At 54.9% G+C, this 18,981-nt stretch overlaps 1 protein-coding gene across 1 annotated transcript in view; it reads left to right on the top strand.

Moving 5' to 3' along the window:
• Positions 1-18,704, top strand: part of TMEM63C (transmembrane protein 63C) — a 34,264-nt gene extending 15,560 nt beyond the window's left edge. Inside the window, exons 7-22 of the mRNA XM_021679591.1 lie at positions 145-253; positions 2,128-2,201; positions 2,814-2,894; positions 3,011-3,134; positions 3,884-4,017; positions 5,646-5,768; positions 6,133-6,286; positions 7,376-7,482; positions 8,236-8,322; positions 8,890-8,955; positions 10,967-11,129; positions 11,316-11,421; positions 11,807-11,974; positions 13,894-14,003; positions 15,371-15,439; positions 18,251-18,704. Of these exons, the coding sequence (XP_021535266.1) occupies positions 145-253; positions 2,128-2,201; positions 2,814-2,894; positions 3,011-3,134; positions 3,884-4,017; positions 5,646-5,768; positions 6,133-6,286; positions 7,376-7,482; positions 8,236-8,322; positions 8,890-8,955; positions 10,967-11,129; positions 11,316-11,421; positions 11,807-11,974; positions 13,894-14,003; positions 15,371-15,439; positions 18,251-18,451 (1,876 nt within the window). The 3' untranslated portion in view covers positions 18,452-18,704. The remainder of the gene's footprint in view (positions 1-144; positions 254-2,127; positions 2,202-2,813; positions 2,895-3,010; positions 3,135-3,883; positions 4,018-5,645; positions 5,769-6,132; positions 6,287-7,375; positions 7,483-8,235; positions 8,323-8,889; positions 8,956-10,966; positions 11,130-11,315; positions 11,422-11,806; positions 11,975-13,893; positions 14,004-15,370; positions 15,440-18,250) is intronic.
• Positions 18,705-18,981: the final 277 nt, after the last annotated feature.

The raw sequence follows: 18,981 nt of genomic DNA, 5'->3' as shown, positions 1-18,981 counted from the left end.
AGCTGGCGTGCCCCCCCACCCTTCTTACCATGGCCATCCCCTTCCAAGGTGGCCAAGTGTCTGGAAGTACCGGAGGGCAGCAGGGGGAGACTGCCTGGGATGGGAGAGGGTGGTCTCACCCCTTCTGTGTCTGGTTCCCGGCAGGAGTAAGGTCCTGTGGCTGCATAGCTGCTTCTCCTTCCTCTACTTCCTCATCAACCTCGTCTTCATGGCTCATCACTGTTTAGGGTTTGTGCCCAAGAAGAGCTACAAGGTGAGTAAGTGAAAAAAACTCCCGAGCTGCTCCCTCCCAGCCAGAGCCGGCCCCCACTGGACCATTGCACTCCCGGCCTTCAGAGGCATCCCAGTTCGCACATTCTGCACACCTGTGGGGGGCAGTCTCACCGGAGCAGGGCAAGCCTCCTCCCCTTGGCCCGGTGAGTCATTACCCAGCACCTCGCACAGCTGTCCTGCTTGGTAAGCCACTGGAACGCTTCCACGCCAGTCGGTAAACAGCTGCTCCCAGGGGCCTCCTACCCCTTGCCCTGCTGCCCGGCCCCTCTCTGAAGACCCCTGAGCCCCAGCCATCCACAAACTAAAAGGTTAACAAACCCCTGCACCGGCAGGCACTTCCATCCTAAGTGCTCAGTGTCCCCTGCTGGGGAGTGCCCAAGGTCCTTGCCCTTCCACAGTCTCTGAGGTCAGAGAGCCCAGGGCCCGGCCCAGGTAGCCCCACTGTCCTGGTTTGGGTCACCCCACCTCCCAAGCAGGCCCTAAGATAAGAGTCTGCACAGCATTCACTTATTTTGAAGGTGATCCTAGGAAAAACCACTAGAGGGTGGGAAAGTGGGATGCAAAAGAAGATGCAGGTAAGAGGGAGAGGTTAAGGAGCGACTCTCACTACCCTGGGAGTCGGGTAGAACAAGCACCCTAGATTTTCCCTGCCTAGGGGGGCAGTCCGCACATTTCCACCAGCTCCCTGGCCATCACTGGTTGAGGCTGCATTCGAGGCTTTACACCTTGCTGGCTAACATTGGCAGTCCAGGGTTTAATGTGCACAGCTGCCCTTGGGGTGTAGAGATGAGGCTGAGGGGCTGCAGGTGGGCCTGGCAGTGCTGCCCACCCAAGCTAACACCCACACCCACACCTGCACCAGCACCCACATAGCCCCAGCCCCAGCCCCAGCCCCAGCCCCAGCCCCAGCTCCAGCCCCAGCTCCAGCCCCAGCCCCAGCACCTGCAAGTGAGGGAGCATGCCGGCTGTCCTGGCTCTGGTGGGGAAGGAAAACAGTGACAACTAACATCCTTGGCTCTGTCCTCAGCCATTCAGAGCTTTAGTGGAGTAGGATCAGCTCCCTCGATGCCATCCGTCCTAACGGACTGATTCAGTCTACCCTACCCCAGAACGCAAATCCACATACCCCTGAAAGGTTACCCCAAATGCGTTTGGCCTGCAGGCACAGAGGCTTGGGCACCCTTGACCAGTCTGGACTCAGCTACTTCAGCTTTCCTTCTTGTCACCAGAGCTTCTGCTGAGACTCCTATCTCTTGAAGCTCAGTTTACCAGATTGTCACCCTGAGGGGATGACTCAGGACGACGTTTCCCACTCACAGAATAAAATGTGAAGTTTGAGGGGCTTCCTCATCCCCTCCCCAGAGTCTCCTCACCTCCTAACTCCCTAACTCTCCTCACCTCCTATCTCCTCACCTCCTAACTCCCTGACTCCCAACTCCCCTGCCCAGTCTCATGTTAGGGACGGCCCTACTTCGCTGACGACAGCGTGGCCAGAATGATGGCGGGGATAGTCAGCACAAGAGCATGAGCACCGTCTGTCGGTCCTGGAGCTCTGGACGTCCTCCCTGGCTGGCCCTGTCTGTAGCTCCTGGCTCTTTCTCCCTTGACCTCAGCTGTCTGGCAGGGGGCCTGCAGCAGGCCCCAGAGAATAACAGAGATGTGGCTTGCCTGCCTGTAGCTGCCCACTGCCCACAGCCCACAGCCATGCTGAAGTCAGGGATGCAGGCCAGGGAAGCGAGGGGGCAGCCTGTTGAGTAGTGGGCCTACTCCAGACAGTTCTGGGCCACCAAAGACCCAGACATCTGGGAGTCCTGTGTAATCAGTCTTCTTTCTCCATTTGCCCTCCCCACCTAGGTCACAAGGACACTAATGATCACCTATGTCCCCACGGACATCCAAGACCCAGAAATCATCATTAAGCATTTTCAGTAAGTGGGTCAGAGTGGGCTGAAGCATGGATTGCCTCCTCCCGGTAACCCTGCCTACATCTTCATGTCGGTAGTAAGTTGGCATAGGATGGTAGAGCGAGAGACACCCCAGGTGGTAGCCCATCCTGGACTTGGCTCAGGAGTAGCCTTCCAGAATGGCAGAGGCTCTGGGGCCAGAGCAGGGTTTCTGAAGTCAAGGGCTTTCCTGCATGGTGAGGGGTATAATTTTCTTTCTTTCCCTCATTGCTCCAACCACAGAGCCCGGCGAGCTCCTGGACCACAGTTATCTAGAGCAGGTCATGTTGGGACATCTTTTGCGACCCAAGTTCCTAGCCCAGGAGCTAATTATCTCTCATGGGCAGGAATTTCCAGTTCTGCCTGCTGGCCCTATTCTGGATCATCCGGGAAGGATGTGGCAAATCTCTGATTACCAGGGATCAACTCTGAAATTTGACCTTAGGAACGAGGAATAGAGTCTCCCATCCAAGAACCAGGGACCACAGGCAGCTGAGCTACCCGGCCCTGTGGGCTGTAGTTCTGGGTGGGGGTCGGGGTAGTATGGCCCATCCCCAGCACCACAGGCTGGTTCAGCCTCTGTGTCTGTGGCTACAGTGAGGCTTATCCGGGGTGTGTGGTGACCAGAGTCCACTTCTGCTATGACGTCAGGATGCTGATCGAGCTGGATGATCAGAGGTGAGTCGGCAGCAGGGCCTGTCTGGATCTGTGCTGGGGGGGTGCAAGGGGAGGGTGTGGCGCTGCTGGCCCCCTGGACCACAAGATGCTTCCTCTCATGGCCCGCCGGTCGACAGGCGCCACGCGATGCGGGGCCGGCTCTACTACACTGCCAAGGCCAAGAAGAGCGGGAAGGTGATGATCAAGACCCACCCCTGCTCCCGCCTGTGCTTCTGCAAGTGCTGGACCTGCTTCAAGGAGGTACCTGGCCCGGGGAATCAAGGGACACGGCAGAGGAGGGGCTGGGGCACAGGGTCTCCAGCTCTGTCCCGGGCTCGGTACCCTTGGGGCCCATTCAGATCTGCTCTGGTGCTGTGACTCCTGGCTCCTCTCTCCCTTTCTGCCATGCCCTGCATCCCCGTGGAGAGTGTAGAGGAGCTGAAGCCTTTCTTGGATCCCCTCTGGAGCGATCCAGGGAGGCTTGCTCTTGTCCACTTCCAGTCTTGGGTGGGAGGACCAGAGAGAACATGGCAGACTGCTGTAGGCTGCCATGCCTCAGGCTTTCAAAGGGCGAGGACAGGAACATTTGAAGGCACTGGGCTCCATCTTCTCACCCAACCACTGTGGCTGGGAGGAGGCCACAGGGCAGGACTGAACTCTAGCCAGTCCAGAAAAGAATCATTTCCATTTCCTGAAAATGCTGGAGACGCATTCTATCACTCCTCTGGAGTCCTGCCCAAGTCCAGAAGCATCCCCTAGCCCCCAGCTGTGCCTCACGTTCCCCCGATCTAAGAGCAGGGAGCTAATTTCAGAGTCATAGGCTTCTCCTGTTCTTGAGCTGGGATCTGGGAGCCCACTGGGATCCTGAGCTCTTTGCCAGGCTTTGAAGGGAGTTGGGAATAGAACCAAGGCCTCAGGCCCACCACCTGAGTGGAGAGAGGCCTTATGTCTCGGCGCAGCCTTCCTAGCGCTCTGGCTTCTCCAGCTCTGAGGGCCAAATCTCGCCCCAGGTAGATGCAGAGCAATATTATAGTGAGCTGGAGGAGCAGCTGACTGACGAGTTCAACGCTGAGCTCAACCGCGTTCGGCTGAAGCGTCTGGACCTGATCTTTGTCACCTTCCAGGACGCCAGGATGACGAAGCAGTGAGTGCCGGGGCCAGCGGCTTGCTGTGCCCAGCCCAGCCCTGAGAATGGGCTTCTGCTTCTCTGAAACCATCTTCTTTCACCCCCATTCCAGCCAAGGGGAGATGAAAGAGAACCTCCCTCCAGTTTGCCATATTCTGACCACCCCTCAACCCCTCCATGCTCCTCACAGGCAGCCGCCATCTTGCTTTTCAGAGCATGTCTGCATCCATTTCCCCACAGCTGCCAGACTCAGCTTGTCTCCAGAGATACCCAGGCCCTTGGGCTCCCCATCCCCGTATGTCCTTGCTTCAGCATGGAGGTGGTCAGAGTAGACATCTTGGTTCCTCTTCCAGGCCTTGACAAGAATGAATCCATTTTTTCCCCATTACACATCACCCCTTTCCTCACCACAAATGACAGAGTTAGGGTAGAGAAGCTCTACTTGCTATTTCTGCTCTCTTGCTGCAGGCCTCCCCTAATTCATAGCCTTACAGCCTCCTCCCTCCTCTGCCCCTGCCTCTGGCAGCTCTACTTTGGTAGGCAGTGGATTAGATGCAATCAGGTATGTTCTGGAAGGATCCTTAGGATAGGATCAAATAGATGAGAACCCCGGCATCAGTCCCTTGAGGATTGTGGGGGCCCTCCTCTCCCTGAGGGAGCCTGATCATACACACCACTTTGTCCTCGCCCACCCACACCCTACAGGTAGAACAGCCTAGAATTTAGTCAAATGCGATTGTGTGCAATTCGCAAGTCCCTTATACTCTCAAATTTTTTATCTGTCAAATTGGTTTGCTTAAAACTTCCCTGTCCACCTCCCAGAGGGTTAAGAAGGGATATGTGATCTATTTAGTATATATGTGCTATAAAACAGTATACCAATGTAAGACAATACTGCTTCTTTTCTTTTCTTTTTTTTTAAAGATTTTATTAATTTGTCAGAGAGAAAGAGAGCACAAGCAGGGGGAGTGGCAGGCAGAGGGAGAAGCAGGCTCCTCACCAAGCAAGGAGCCCGATGCAGGGCTTGATCCCAGGACCTGGGGATCATGACCTCAGCTGAAAGCAGATGCTTAACCGACTGAGCCACCCAGGTGCCCCAGTACTGTTTCTTTTCTGAGACACTGTCACCCAGCAGAAAGGATCTGAGGTTTAATTACAGCAGAAATGTGAATAAGACCAAAGACTTCAGTGCCGGCACTTGCCCCTCTTTGGTTATGTCTTCAGGCATCTCGATTTAGTAATCTGTTCGACTGGGATTTCTATTCATTGCCAATTAGCACAGTGTCAGGCACACAAAAAGAACTCAGTTGGTAGCTGTTAATACTAAGATGAGGCTGAAGTTAGCGCCTCCCCCGTCAACCTTGAGGAAAGAGCATGTCTTTGTGCTGTCCCTGCTGTCAAGGGGAAAAGACTTTAACTGAGAACCATGTGGTCCCCTCCCTTCCCAGGTAGTCCCTCCCACTGCTGCCCCTTTCCTCCAGGGACTAGGCTTTAGGAGCTACCTAACTGTAAGATCCTGAGAGGCATTCCCAAGGCTTCGAGAATCCCCAGGAAGTGGGGCCATCTGTAGGACCCTGGCGTGAGACCCCCTCCTAAGCCTGTTGTCCTCAGCCCGAGACCTCTGTCTCCTCCCCGCATCTCCGCAGCATCCGGGAAGATTATAAATACATCCAGTGCGGCGTGCACCCCCAGCAGTCCTCTGTGAGCACCATCGTCAAATCCTACTGCTGGAGGGTCGCCCTGGCCCCACACCCTCAAGACATCATTTGGTAAGCCCCCTCTGCTCCTCCTCTCTCCCTTTAGCTCCTCTGAGACTGAAGAAGGGAACAGGGTGGGAAAGGAATAGGGGCCTGTTCTCCTACTCTGTTGCCCACGGGGCTGGGCCCTGTCCTCTTCTGAGCACCACAGCCTCAGCCTACCCCCAAACCGAGCCCACCACCAGGGCCTTGACAAAGGACGTGACTGAGGGGCAGATCCAGGGCCCGGTGCATGCAGGTCTGGGCCCCGGGGGCTGAATTAGACCAGGGCAGCCTGGGTCTCCAGTTGGCATGCAGGAATCTGGATGTGGGCCCCATCTAAGGGCTGGGACCCGAGCTCCTTCCTAAATGCGTCTTCCTCCTCCATCCTCCCCAGGAAACACCTGTCTGTCCGCCGCTTCCATTGGTGGGCCCGCTTTATCGCAATCAACACCTTCCTCTTCTTCTTCTTCTTCTTCCTCACCACGCCCGCCATCATCATCAACACCATCGACATGTACAACGTCACCCGCCCCATTGAGAAGCTGCAGGTGCCACCTCTGCTCGGGCCAGACGTGGGGGCCCCTGGGAGATGAGGGAAGGATGGGATGGGGGGCCCCTGGAACATGGCTCCCGTGAACCTGCCAACATGTGGCCAGTGTGACAGCTCTGTTCTCCCCACTCCCAAGAGCTAGGGGTCCCTCGTTTGAGGGAGACGGCTGAGGGTGGCGAAGAGTGAGGTCAGTTCCAATGCAGCCATCCAGGAGAACGGGGACCTCCACCTCCCTCACTCCAGGCTGGGAGTGCCAGGGCTTGGGGGGCCATCCCTGAACTTAGAGGCTGCTTCGTCCTGACAGGGGACTGCAGAGGAACTGGACTGGCCCCACCCATTTCCAAATCCTGTAGCCTCCAGGCTGTCGTAAGGGGCCTGGAAGGCCTCCTCTTCCATATTACCTCCATCCCTATCCAGCGACACACGCATGCCAATGCACGCGCACACAGACGCACACATAGGTGCTCACACATGCACACACACGCACACATACGCACATGCACGTGCACAATACACACACGTGCACATGCACACGCACGTACACGCACGCACACATGCACACGCATACACACGCACAGCCAAGCTGCACCACTTCTGCTGCTTGCTTCTGACCCCCCTTGTCAGCTTCACAGTAGGCCCCAGGGGCACCACAGCTCCCCTAGGGATTCTTCCTTCACACCTGCCCCCTTCTCTAGCACCTTTCACATGACATCACGTGAAAGGGAGTGTCTTCTCTCTGAGCTGAGAGATGTCAGTGACAGCAGCTGGCTCTGGCCCGAGGGCGAAGTCCCCAGGGAAAGCCCAGGCTGCCCCTCCAGGGACCTCAGCATAGAAGACCCATGCCCCTTGAGGGCACCACTTGACCTTGGCGTGTCAGCCTCTGCCCACCCCAGCCAGGCAGACTGCTAGCCAGCAAGGGTGACCAGGAAGGCCAGGTCCACTGCACAGCCTCGGAAACCAAACCTGCTCTGGGACTAAGTGGGGGGAGAAGAGGCCAGAGGTGTGGGAGAAGCAGGGGTGGCCTGAGAGGGGAAGGGGCGCTGCTTACACTGATGTCTCTCCACCCTTCCCCGCTCTACCCCCATAGAACCCAGTCATAACCCAGTTCTTCCCCTCCCTGATGCTGTGGGCATTTACAGTGATCATGCCTCTGATTGTCTACCTCTCCGCCTTCTTAGAGGCCCACTGGACCAGGTGAGAAGGGGGCCTCCTCCCCCAGCTCTGCTCTTTGCCCCGGCCCCAGCCCCTTCCCCTGCCCACTGCCCCACAAGCCTGGTGCTTGGGGCCTCCCATCTAGCCTGGGGAATAGAATTGACATGGGTTTTGATAACCAAAACCATCCCAAAAGACTAAGATATATACATATATATATATATATATATTTTTTTTTTTTTGAAAGAGGGGACTGAGTTGTCTCTGGGCCTCTGGCCTCAGGAATGCTGAGATGGGGCCACCATCTCAGGCACATTCAGGCCCAAACCAAGCGCTCCTTGGGCTGCTCTGTCAGCCTCCAGCCACGCACTGAGGCTCAGGATCCCTGCTTTTGCCTGAAGGCTGTGTGGGTCTCAAAAGTGATTTCCTGCACCAGAAGTTCCTACCATCCGACCAGGCAGTAAGCCAAGAGGTTTGTCCTAACAGAAACCCTTACTGGTCTTTTCTCTGGCCAAGAACATGGCTTATGTAGATTACTGAAACTCTGCAGGGATCCTGAGCCTCGTTGGTAATGTCCCTCTAACAAAGATACCAAGCACACAGCACCTGTGTGCCCTTCCCCCCATCCTGTGCCCCAAGCTGACGCGGCTGGCTGAGGCTGCCGCCCCTGCCCTCCCAGCGACCACGCGTAGGCACTGGCCAACCCTTTTCTAGGCCAGGTCGCTGTCTCTGTTTTCCATCCATTCTGTAGTTAGGCCTCTGGTTCTTATCACATGTTTGTTTGTTCTCTTCTAGATCAAGCCAGAATCTGATCATCGTGAACAAGTGTTACATCTTTCTGGTGTTCATGGTGATTATTCTGCCCTCAATGGGACTGACCAGGTACCTCCCCTCCAAGTATCCCTCTCTCAGACAGGCTCACCATAGAGTTGGAACCTCCTCTTTCAGATACTATAGGCCTACTGTGGTCGCTACAAATCCATTCCTCAAATGACAGTCCAGTGCCGGTCATGAGCCTAGCATGAGCCAGGTATCCTGTGAACCCTAAGGGGTCAGCCATGAACTCTGCCTTCAAAGAGCTTATCATCCAGCTGGGGCAAGAAGTCATGTCTATCAGCTAACTGACAGCCCCAGGTGGGAAAAACGCAGCCAATGTGCAGTGGAAATTCAGAAGAGGGAGAGAGCACTGTGAGAAAAACGGCTGGCAAAGATTTGCTAGAAGAGGCGGCCTTGAGATGAGAGGCCAAAGTGTTCGGGGCAGGGGTGGCCCAGCCTTAAGAAGGCAGAGAGGCAGTATGGACTGACCAGCTAGAATACTAGAATGCCAGAGTCTCTAGGGATTGAGCCGGGGAGGACAGAGGGAGGCAAGCCACGCCCAAGAGGGACTGAACCCCAAGCCTCTGCTCATAGATTCATTAACTAAAGGGCGTACCGTGTTCTTGCTTCTAGTTTGGATGTCTTTTTCCGGTGGCTTTTTGACATCTACTACTTGGAGCAGGCGTCCATCAGGTTCCAGTGAGTACTAGAGCATGTGCCCCAGGAGTGCCCCCGTGTACACTGGGGCTCCCAGGGGTCCATGCCAGGTAGACACATGTCGTCTTCAGTAGCTCACACAGGTAGAGATGAATGCATGCAAAGACTCTCATTAAGCAGACTCTTAACCTTTCCTGGGCCCGGGGCCCATTTGGCAATCTGGTAAAGCCCAGGGATCCCTTCTCTGAATGAAGTTTTGGAAATAATTGTAAATTTACAGGAAATTGCCCCCACACTGTCCTGTGTACCCTTCATCCAGTTCCCTCTCTGGTAACATCTTGCACAACTATAATGCCGAATCCCAACCAGGAGACTGACATTATACAATCCACAGAGCTTATTCAGATTCTGCCAGTTTTATATACACTCTGAATAGATGTCTTTAAATGCACGAAATACCTGGATTACAAAGAAAACCAATTATACTGAAATATTGCTATCAAAATATTGTAAAAAGTACATTTGTAATAAAATCTTTATTCGCACGTTTAATAAGAGGACAATGCATTTTAAATACAAGCAAGCTAAAGTTACATTTTATTGTTTTAGACGCATCAGTGTGAACCCTGAGGCTACTGAGCCAGCAGAACATTCAGCTGGGGGGCATGGAGGGATCTTTGACGAAGCAACACACGCGTCATGTTGGGCATCCAGCCAATTTTGATTTTGTTTTGGTATTAGGTTACAAATGTTAAAAAATCCCAATTTTCAAAGATGTAATGTTGCATATGACGTACAAGCTTTCAAGCTTGCTTTATAGGGCAAGGACCAGAATTCTCTAAGGTTTCTGCAATTGAACTATACTTGTGCTAAGTTGGACTCTTTTATTCTAAGATGAATGAGTTCATCTTTGGTTAGGTCATTATCTTCGATACAGTTTATGTATGAGAGAGAAGAGGGTTGTAGGTCCATGCCTCAATGTTGATGCCTTCAAGAAAGAATAGTTTTTGAAGGAGTTTTGAAATATATCCAGGGAGCTCACAGATTTCTCCTTTCAAAGTTGACAGAATTGTGTAGATGGGGACACGATGGGCAACAGAGATGCCTGGGTCACCAACGTGAGGACAGGCAGTGTGGCCATTCATTCAGCTGGCTGAACGACTCCTAGCTGAAGTTGGTCAGCTAGGTCAAGCACACATCTGCGGACAGGAACATTTCATTCACGTAAAGTTAGCGCATCTAATTTAGCTGCATGTTTAATAACTACCATCATTTTGAAGTGATGGTAAGTGCAAAGGTATTGTCAGATATCACCACTAACTGCAGTGGGCTATGAAAATACCTTTAAGATTTTATTTATTTATTTGAGAGAGAGAGCTAGTGAGAGAGAGAGCAGGAGCAGTGGGGAGCCTGCGGAGCAGGGAGCCTGATGTGGGGCTCGATCCCAGGACCCCGGGATCATGATCTGAGCCGAAGGCAGACGCTTAACCAACTGAGCCACCCAGGCACCCCAAGAAAATATCTGATTGCAACTGGTGACTGGGTCATAGCCAGAGCAGATGTTGCTGTGATTTGTTGCCCATGTTCTTAATGGAAAGAAGTGGTACATTGCAGTTAGAAGCTCATGAATGTCAAGACACGTGTCTCCTTCATTTACTCACATTCAAGGTCACAGACCCCCCGGTTCTCCCCATGGACTCTCTGGGGTCTGTGGGTCCTGCTCAAGCACCCCTGCTTTAGATCAAGCCAGAGAGTGTATTTCCCAACACACCCACACTTGATGTAGACCAGCCCCATCCCTGCTCAGAAGGGTGTGCATTAACCTAAATTGGGCTGGGGGCACATGTGTATATGAAGCTTACTCTTCCCATCTCCACCCCCACCCTCCACCCCCCGATCTCCACGCCCACCCTCCACCCCTCTCCCCATCTCTACCCCCCCACCTCCCCACCCCCCTCCCGTCTCCATCCCCATCTCCACACCCCTCCCAACGTCCCGGCCCTTTCCTTCTCCTTCTGGCTTCTGTGCTGTCTTCCACTGTCCGCACGGCCAGGTGTGTGTTCCTGCCGGACAACGGCGCCTTCTTTGTCAACTATGTGATCACAGCGGCTTTGCTGGGCACGGGCATGGAGCTGTTGCGCCTGGGGTCCCTCTTCCTGTATAGCACCCGCCTCTTCTTCTCCAGGTCGGAGCCAGAGAGAGTCCACATCAGAAAGGTGGGGGCCGGGCCCTTCCCTGCGCACAGCTCTTCCCTTGGGGGAGGGTGTCAGGAAGGGTGCCTGCTAGGGGCATGAGGAAGCCGAGGTGAGACGCGAGGTGGGCTGGGGGTGGCAGGGAGCCCGCCTCCAGGCCTGAGGCAAGGGGACCAGGCCACCTCAAGTGACCCCCACCTTCCGCCCCAGAGCCAGGCCATGGACTTCCAATATGGGCGTGAGTATGCGTGGATGATGAATGTCTTCAGCGTGGTGGTGGCATACAGCATCACCTGCCCTATCATCGTCCCTTTCGGTGAGGCTTCCCTCGGGCACCCCCAGGGCTGTGCACCCTCAGGCTGGGAGGAGGGGTTGAGCCCCCCACCCTCAGAGTACGAGGAGGCCGGGCGGGGACAGACTGTCAGCAGAGCAGGCAGGGGCCGGGGCAGGTCAGGGGAGGTTGGATGGCTGTTCACGCAGGACGTTTGTTGAAGGAATGACCCTTCACCCAACTGGCAGAACAAACTCTGGGGGCTCAAGGGAAACTGGGGTCCCGGAAGTCGGCGCCACAGGGCTCCCACGGCCCGACCTTGGCCCTCGCTGCCCGGAAAGACCTGGATCTGGCTTCTGCGGCCGGGGGGGCCTGACTGTGGACGCAGCCCCTGAGTGCGCGCCCCCCCCCCCCCCCCCCGGCCCCGCAGGGCTACTCTACCTTTGCATGAAACACATCACGGACCGCTACAACATGTACTACTCCTACGCGCCCACCAAGCTCAACGAGCAGATCCACATGGCCGCGGTCTACCAGGCCATTTTCGCACCGCTCCTGGGTCTGTTCTGGATGCTCTTCTTCTCCATCCTGCGATTAGGTGGGTCCCAGGCCTGCCTGGCCTTCCTGCCCCTGCCTGCTCCCCACTGCTGCCTAAAGCCCTCAGCAGCACCTCTGCTCTGTGCAAGCAGAGAAGGCCCGGGGGGGAGCGAGGGTTGCTCACGGATTGCAGCAACCCAGGTGGCTTCTTGAGGCCTCAGTTAGGGCTCGCGCCAGAGTCCCAGCAGACCTCTGAGGCTAAGGGGAGGGCTTGGACCAACACGGTACGGTATGCACTTTGGTTTACGACCCTCGGAGCAAGAAACGTCACACTCCTTCATTCTAACTCAGGGCTGGCAGGAATGAAATATTAACTATTGGGCTCAATTCCCGTGACATCCCCCTTGGGATCCTAGGGATGCCTGGTCTTCCAGATTGCCTAAAAACTGGAGGAGGCTTTGGGGCCTGCCCCCGGGGCCAGCTTTTCCCCTGCTCTTGGCTACACAGAGCTGCTGTCCCTGTCCCTGTGGACCACATGTGAACCATGCCCTCTGGGGCAGGAAGCTCGCACTGACCTGCGCATCCTCTCTGCCACCAGATGGCTTCCTGCCTTCTCCCCACACTGGTCTTCCCTCAGGGACCCTGGACCTTCATCATCTCAGTGGACTGGAGAAAGGAAACTGTATTTTCTTACTGTCTTGTCCCGGCGGCCGCTGGAAACAGCTCCGCTCCCAGTTACTTCTGTGCATCACCCATCTGTCAGCCGTCTCCCCGTTTCTTATCCCCCCGCCTTCCCCTGCCACCTAGAGGACTTCATTTATTAAAAATAATTTTTCTCCAAAGTATAAAAGACTATACATTTATTATCAAGATCTGAATGCCCTGTCCTCTCCCCTGGAGCCTGTCTTTTGCGCTCAGACCTCATTCTGTGTGCACAGTCTGGGGGAGAGGGCAGAGCAGGAGGGGCTTATTGGTTTATTCTTGCTTTTCAAAATCATGATTTCCATTTCATAACATTCAGTCCCGTATCCTGAGTTTTTTCACTCAACATAGCGTTCTGAGCAATTTCCTGTGTTACTGAAATTCTGTTTGAGCACGGGCCTTTGAATTAATTCTACCCATTTCCGTCAGTTCTCCATGGCTGGATACCGAAGCTGTTGGCCATTTTTGCTTTTATAGGAACACAATGACCAGCATCATTGTGGGTTAGCCTCTGACTGTAAAGATTGATTTTTTTTTAAAGATTTTATTTATTTATTTGAATGAGAGAGATCATGAGCAGGGGGGGAAGGGTAGAGGGAGAAGCAGACTCCCTGCGGAGCAGGGAGCCCGACGCGGGGCTCGATCCCAGGACCCTGGGATCATGACCTGAGCTGAAGGCAGATGCTTAACCGACTGAGCCACCCAGGCGCCCTGTAAAGATTGATTTTTAATCTTTACCTCAGTAGAAAACTGGTGTCATAAAAAAGTTACCAAATATCCCCGAGCGAAATGTACCTGACCTGAATTCTGGCTCACTCTCCAGGGCCGTTAGCACAGGTGAGGGCCAGCGCGGGAGCTTGCAGGGACGGGCGTGGGTCAGAGACTGTATTTGGGGGCTATATTTGGGGCCACTGCATGAGTGAGTCACCCGGAGCTACTGCCCCGGGACTGTGATGTGGGACGGAAACTGACGGGTGGAGAAGGACATGTCTCACGGGCACTTGAGTGGATACTTATGGCAATTAAATTTTTTCATATCCATAAGATGCCAAATTCCAAACTGGTCCCATAGCACTGAGGGATGATGTCATGGGCCAGGTGCGTTTACTCCAGTTGCTAGGGGGAGAACTGGGGCAGGGGCCTCTCTGCCTTGGACTCGAAGCATCCACAGAGGTGCTGAGGGGGACCCCAAGGACCCCACATCTCGGCTGGCAGACTACTGCCCACAGCTCCAGGCCTCAAGCACCAAACCCCACGGCCTGTTCTTCTCCTTGGCAGGTACGCTCCACACCATCACCTTCTTCTCCCTTTCCACGCTCATCATTTCCATGGTCATCGCCTTCGTTAGCACTCTTCTGGGGAAGCTCCAGGGGGTATCTGACTATGAGGTGAGTTACCCTTCCTTTCCTCCGTTCGTTCTCACTGGCCCCCAGGCCACGGCTCTAGGCTCCCTCTCAACCTGCATACCCACGGTGCCACAGAGATGGAAGGTTCTTGCCTTTCCGATGATGGGGTGTGCAAACTCAGGGTGCATGTGTGTGTGCCCTTGCGTGGCCCAGGCACCGGCCCCCTTGAGTGGTGGGGAGATTTAAAAGACAGCTGTCCCCTCCTCCTCTCCCCTCTGGCACCTCCTCCAAACAGCGGGCTGCTGGCCCATCCCTCCCTCCTACAGTGAGAGCCTGTCCAGCCACCGAGCTGTGAGTACCAGTCCAAGGAAGGAGGCTTGAGAGAGAGAGGATGAAGGGCGGAAGGGTGGTTGTGGAGAAGGACGATGCCCTGGGGAAGGGGGTTAGTTATCATACTTTTTAGCAATCCCAGTCTGTTGAACTTGAGGCCAGGCTCTCTGGGCCCTGTGACCCCTTGGGCTCTTTGCCAGTCGTTAGAGAAGGGAGCCAGTCCCTGCCTGCTGAGACCCAGGCCAACAACGCTGTGTGCCCTCCATGGGCATCTCCCAAAGTGGCACATCTGTGCGGACATGCTAGAATGATTTCCGGGGACTAAAACATTTTTTAAAATTTTTCATGGTTACCCATTTTTCTATTGGTTCACATTCATTTATATTTCTGCTTATGCCAACGAATGCAGGTTTTCTGTCTATAATAGTAAATTTAAATGACTGTATATAAAGACAAGGAAGGAAGTTAATTTAAAGTTCTGGTATCCTGCTGAGTCAAAGGAGGGAGCCTCTTGGAAGAGGATCCTTTTACTTTTAGTGGCCCTGCATCTGGGGGCCCTGGGCTTAGGCCCCCACTGCACTCTCTGCCCGGCCCCTCCTCCATCCCTGGCTCGAGTGCCATGAGGAACCAAAGTGGACAATGCCTCTGGCTCTGTCTTCCCAATCCAACAATGCCATGCGACCTGGTGGCCCAGGTGTGCACTCTAGAGAAGGGAAATGGCAGGGGACCTAAACCATGATATCGGACTGGTCTCAGAGAGAAGGAGAACCCCCAGGTGGAAAGAAGAGACGATTGAAGTCCAGCCTTTACGAGAGTCCGAGCAAGCTCATGTTTGAATCCCAATGCCAACTCTCTTTACTTTCCCCCCATTATGGTTCTTGGGGATGGGATCTTCAGAAGGGCAACCAGCATCCCGGTCCTCTTTCTGTCCCCCCGGGCTGCAGCCCAGGGCTGCAGTTCTGGGAAAACAGAAGATGGCATTGAGCACCAAGTGCAGATTTGGGGAGGGAGGGAGCAGAGGGGTGGGAGGGTGGACACCCCCATTCTGTGACCCTCTACATCTCTGCCCACTGCCGCAGCCCGAGGAGGAGATGGAGACGGTGTTCGACATGGAGCCCAGCAGCACCTCCTCCACGCCCACCTCCCTTGTGAGTCACTGCCTTCACCCCGGGGGACAGGTCAGGAGGGGGGTACCTGCAGGGGTGGGCTTCTCCAGCAGCAGTGTGGGGGGGCACCGGCATGTAGTGCCCACCTCGGGGGTTGGGGAGGAGACGGGCGCCCCTGGGCTCCCTCCCCTGACACAGCAGGACTTGGCCCAGGTCAAATTGCTGCCGTGGCCGTGGCTGAAGAGTTGGGAAGATGGAAGAGGCAAGACATACTCTAAAAGGAACTCAAAGAGGAAGAGAAAGGTCAGGGCGGGCCCAGCCACAGCGAGATCAGTCGTGTAGACACAGGGACGTGCTGGGGCTCGGCCTCCGAGGGCACAGATGCCAGGCAGAGCAGCGCGCAGAGCTTCAGGGAGCTATTGGAGGCCTGCGCCGAGTGGTAAGGCAGCAGCAGCGGCCTGAGTGAGCCCACCAGCTCGTGAAGAGACAAGGCCAAGGCAGAATGCAGGGGCCCAGCAGGCTGGGCGTTGGCTCCCTCACCGTGGCTCAGCCTGGAGGGGCCCGAGTGCTCACCCACATCCCTGCCACCAGTGTGGATGCAGGGCCACCGATGCCTGCTCTGAGCTGGGTGCCCCGATGCCAGGGCGCCTTGGAGGAGCACTGAAGAAGGGCACCAGCCAGCCTGGGCACTCAGGGAAGGCTTCCCGGAGGAGGGAACATCTAATCCGACTCTAGGAATGGGAGTAGGAGTTGCTAGGTGGAATAGGATGTGGGGGAAGAGCATTCAAGGAAGAGGATCAGCCTGTACAAAGGCCCAGAAGAGAGAATCTGGAGCGTTTGGGCACTGGAAGACAGCTCTCGACGTGGTGGAAATGCAGACTGGGCAGCAGAGCCCTGGGGAGGGGGGGAAGGAGGGGCTCTTTGGTCGCCGCAGAGTTGGGGGAAAGTGCACAGACACAACGATGGGGGACATGCCCACCCCAGTGCACAGAGCTGCAGGTCCTCCTCACCTTGGGAAAAAACCCTACAGAGAGCGGCAGATTTCCTCTGGGAAGTGGTGGGGAGAAGGGACGTTGGTGTTGGAGAGTCTACAAAGCTTTCAAAGCAGGGGCCTCTTTTCACATAGCACATCTCTCTGGGGGCCCCAAGACGACCCCTCTGGGATCCTCTTAGGAACCTGACACTTTGCCATTCTCGCTCCTAATCTTTATGATATGATACACCCACACAGTAAGGGGTCTTTATCCTTATTTTACAAGTAGGGAAACTGAGGCTCAAAACGGTCAATTAATTTAGGCCCCAGGGCATTACTGAGCAAGGCAATGGACAAACAAAGTTTGAACCAGGTCTGTCGAATACTGAAGCCTGAGCTTAAAAAAAAAAAATCACTGGAATTGATTTTCTTAATCTTTGATGATAACCACAGTAGTATATGAACATTGCAGATAATTATGGGGAAAAAACAGAGAAGCAAAAACAAGAAAATAAAAAGTTCATATTTCCACAACCCAGAGAAGACTACTAATAACTTAGTGTCTATTCTCCCAGGCGTGTATATAATTTTTGCTAAAATGAAATGATACTGTTCATACTGTTTTATAATCTGCATTTTTAGTTAATAATCTCCACCTTTCCATGTACATAAATTTCTATGTCTTCAAATACTCAGCCCATACTCAAGTTGTCCTAAGTGTTCCAGAAATATCTTTCACAAAGCATATCCAAGCCAAGATCCAGCCCAGGCTCTGTGCTAGATGAATCCGGTCCCTGCATGTGTCTCTTGTAGTTTCTCACAGTCTCTTCTTTATGGCCTGTCAGAGAGACCCAGCCAGTGGTCCTGCAGAATTTCCCACCTTCTGGGTTTTTCTGGCTATTTCTTCATGATGTCTTGCAGCAGGTTCCACTATCTCCTTCCCTGAAAACTAGAAGTTCAGTCCAAAGGCTGGAGAGATTCCGATTCAGCCCTAGGGGCTAAAACGCATCGCAGGCAGTGCCCTGCATACACCAGGAGACACAGACTACCCCATTTTTTTCCCACTAAGGATGCTGGTTACTCCCAGATGAGGGGGATGACAGCAGCCTCTTCCATTGTTCATTTACCATTTTGCCCCTTAGAACCATTATATGGGGTTTACTTTGGAATGCTACAAATATCTAGATTCTTCTGTAGGAAAAGTGTTCCCTCATCAACCAGGGCTCTTTGGTTTCACTGACATGAATTCCTACAGGAAAGATTTAATGCTATTCCATAATTACCTATTTTCAAAATAAGGAGTTGGTTTAAAAGCCATTCAAATGATGACAAACAGCTCTGTCCCTCGTACTTCCTGTTTTTCTATTCCGCAGCCCTCCCAGGCATTCCCAGGACCATTCCTGCATTTGACAGGTCACATGGCCAGGACCTCAGGAGCAATCTCCGTTTCAAATCCTGATTCACAGGCCAGCCGATGTCATACCCCAGGGGAGGTGTGGATGCACCTCTTACGCTGTATTAAGAGGTGCACTAGCTTAGGGATGGGGGTCTCTCCAGACCCCAGCGTAGGGGAGCCTCGCGTCGTCTCCCCGCCAGGTTCAGCCTGACCTGGCACCAAGAATGAATGGAACCTTAGTGAAGGAGCAGTGGGCTAGGGGCTAGGAGGCCTGCGCTGACCCACCCTCGGAGTCCGAGTTGCTCTTTGAATGATCGGCAGCACCTCAGCAGGTGGTCCGGCCAGGCCCTGGGCTGCTGGGGGAGAAGGAAGGATCCGTGGCTCGAGAGGGGCAGAGGCTCCGGGGGTAGGGCGTGAGTGCGAGGGTGTGCCCAGGGCCCAACCCCAGGTGTGACCTCACCCCTGTCTCCCCTCTCTGTCCCAGATGTACGTGGCCACTGTGCTGCAGGAGCCGGAGATGAACCTGTCCCCCGCCTCCTCCCCCGCTCGGCACACCTACGGCACCATGAACAGACAGCCGGAGGAGGGAGAAGAGGAGAATGGCGTGAGGGGCTTTGCACAGGAGCTGGGCTCCGCCCAGTTCCAGGAAGGGCTGGAACTGGACGGCCAGAGCCAGTACCACTGACCAGGACCCGAGGCCTCCACCTGGCGACTCCACGGGACCGGCGGCCAGGGGAGGGCCCAGCAGGGGGAGGCGGGAGGGCCATCCGGACCTCCCCACGGCCTCCTGCAGACTTTGGGAAGGCCCCAACGGAGACATCTGCGCCCCGGCTGTTGGCCACACGGAGGCCCCGCCCTGCTGACCAGCTCGAATGGGAGGTGCTGGGCAGTGCAGAGGGACCCGGGATGGGATGGAGGCTACAGGCGGACACCACATCTCGGGAAAGGTGGCTGAAGCCCTGGGCACAGAGACTGCAGGCTGAGGGACCTTTGGGTCAGAGTGGAGATGTGCGTAAAGGAGGGGGCAGAAAGACGCCCACTGAAGACTCTCCAGGGTCTCTGCCACCCTTTTACCAGCTGCCCTGCCAAGGAGCTTCCACGGCTGCCCCGACCCCGGCCCCCAGCCCGACTCTGATCCCGCCCCTGTGGTCTGAGGAAGCACAGGTGTGTGTGCTGGGCCTGATCAAGCACATCCCCTGCGAAGGGATCACCCGG

Source organism: Neomonachus schauinslandi, chromosome 9, assembly GCF_002201575.2.
Source record: "Neomonachus schauinslandi chromosome 9, ASM220157v2, whole genome shotgun sequence".
NCBI classification, from domain to species: domain Eukaryota; kingdom Metazoa; phylum Chordata; class Mammalia; order Carnivora; family Phocidae; genus Neomonachus; species Neomonachus schauinslandi.
This window is presented reverse-complemented; position numbering and strand designations above follow the sequence as displayed.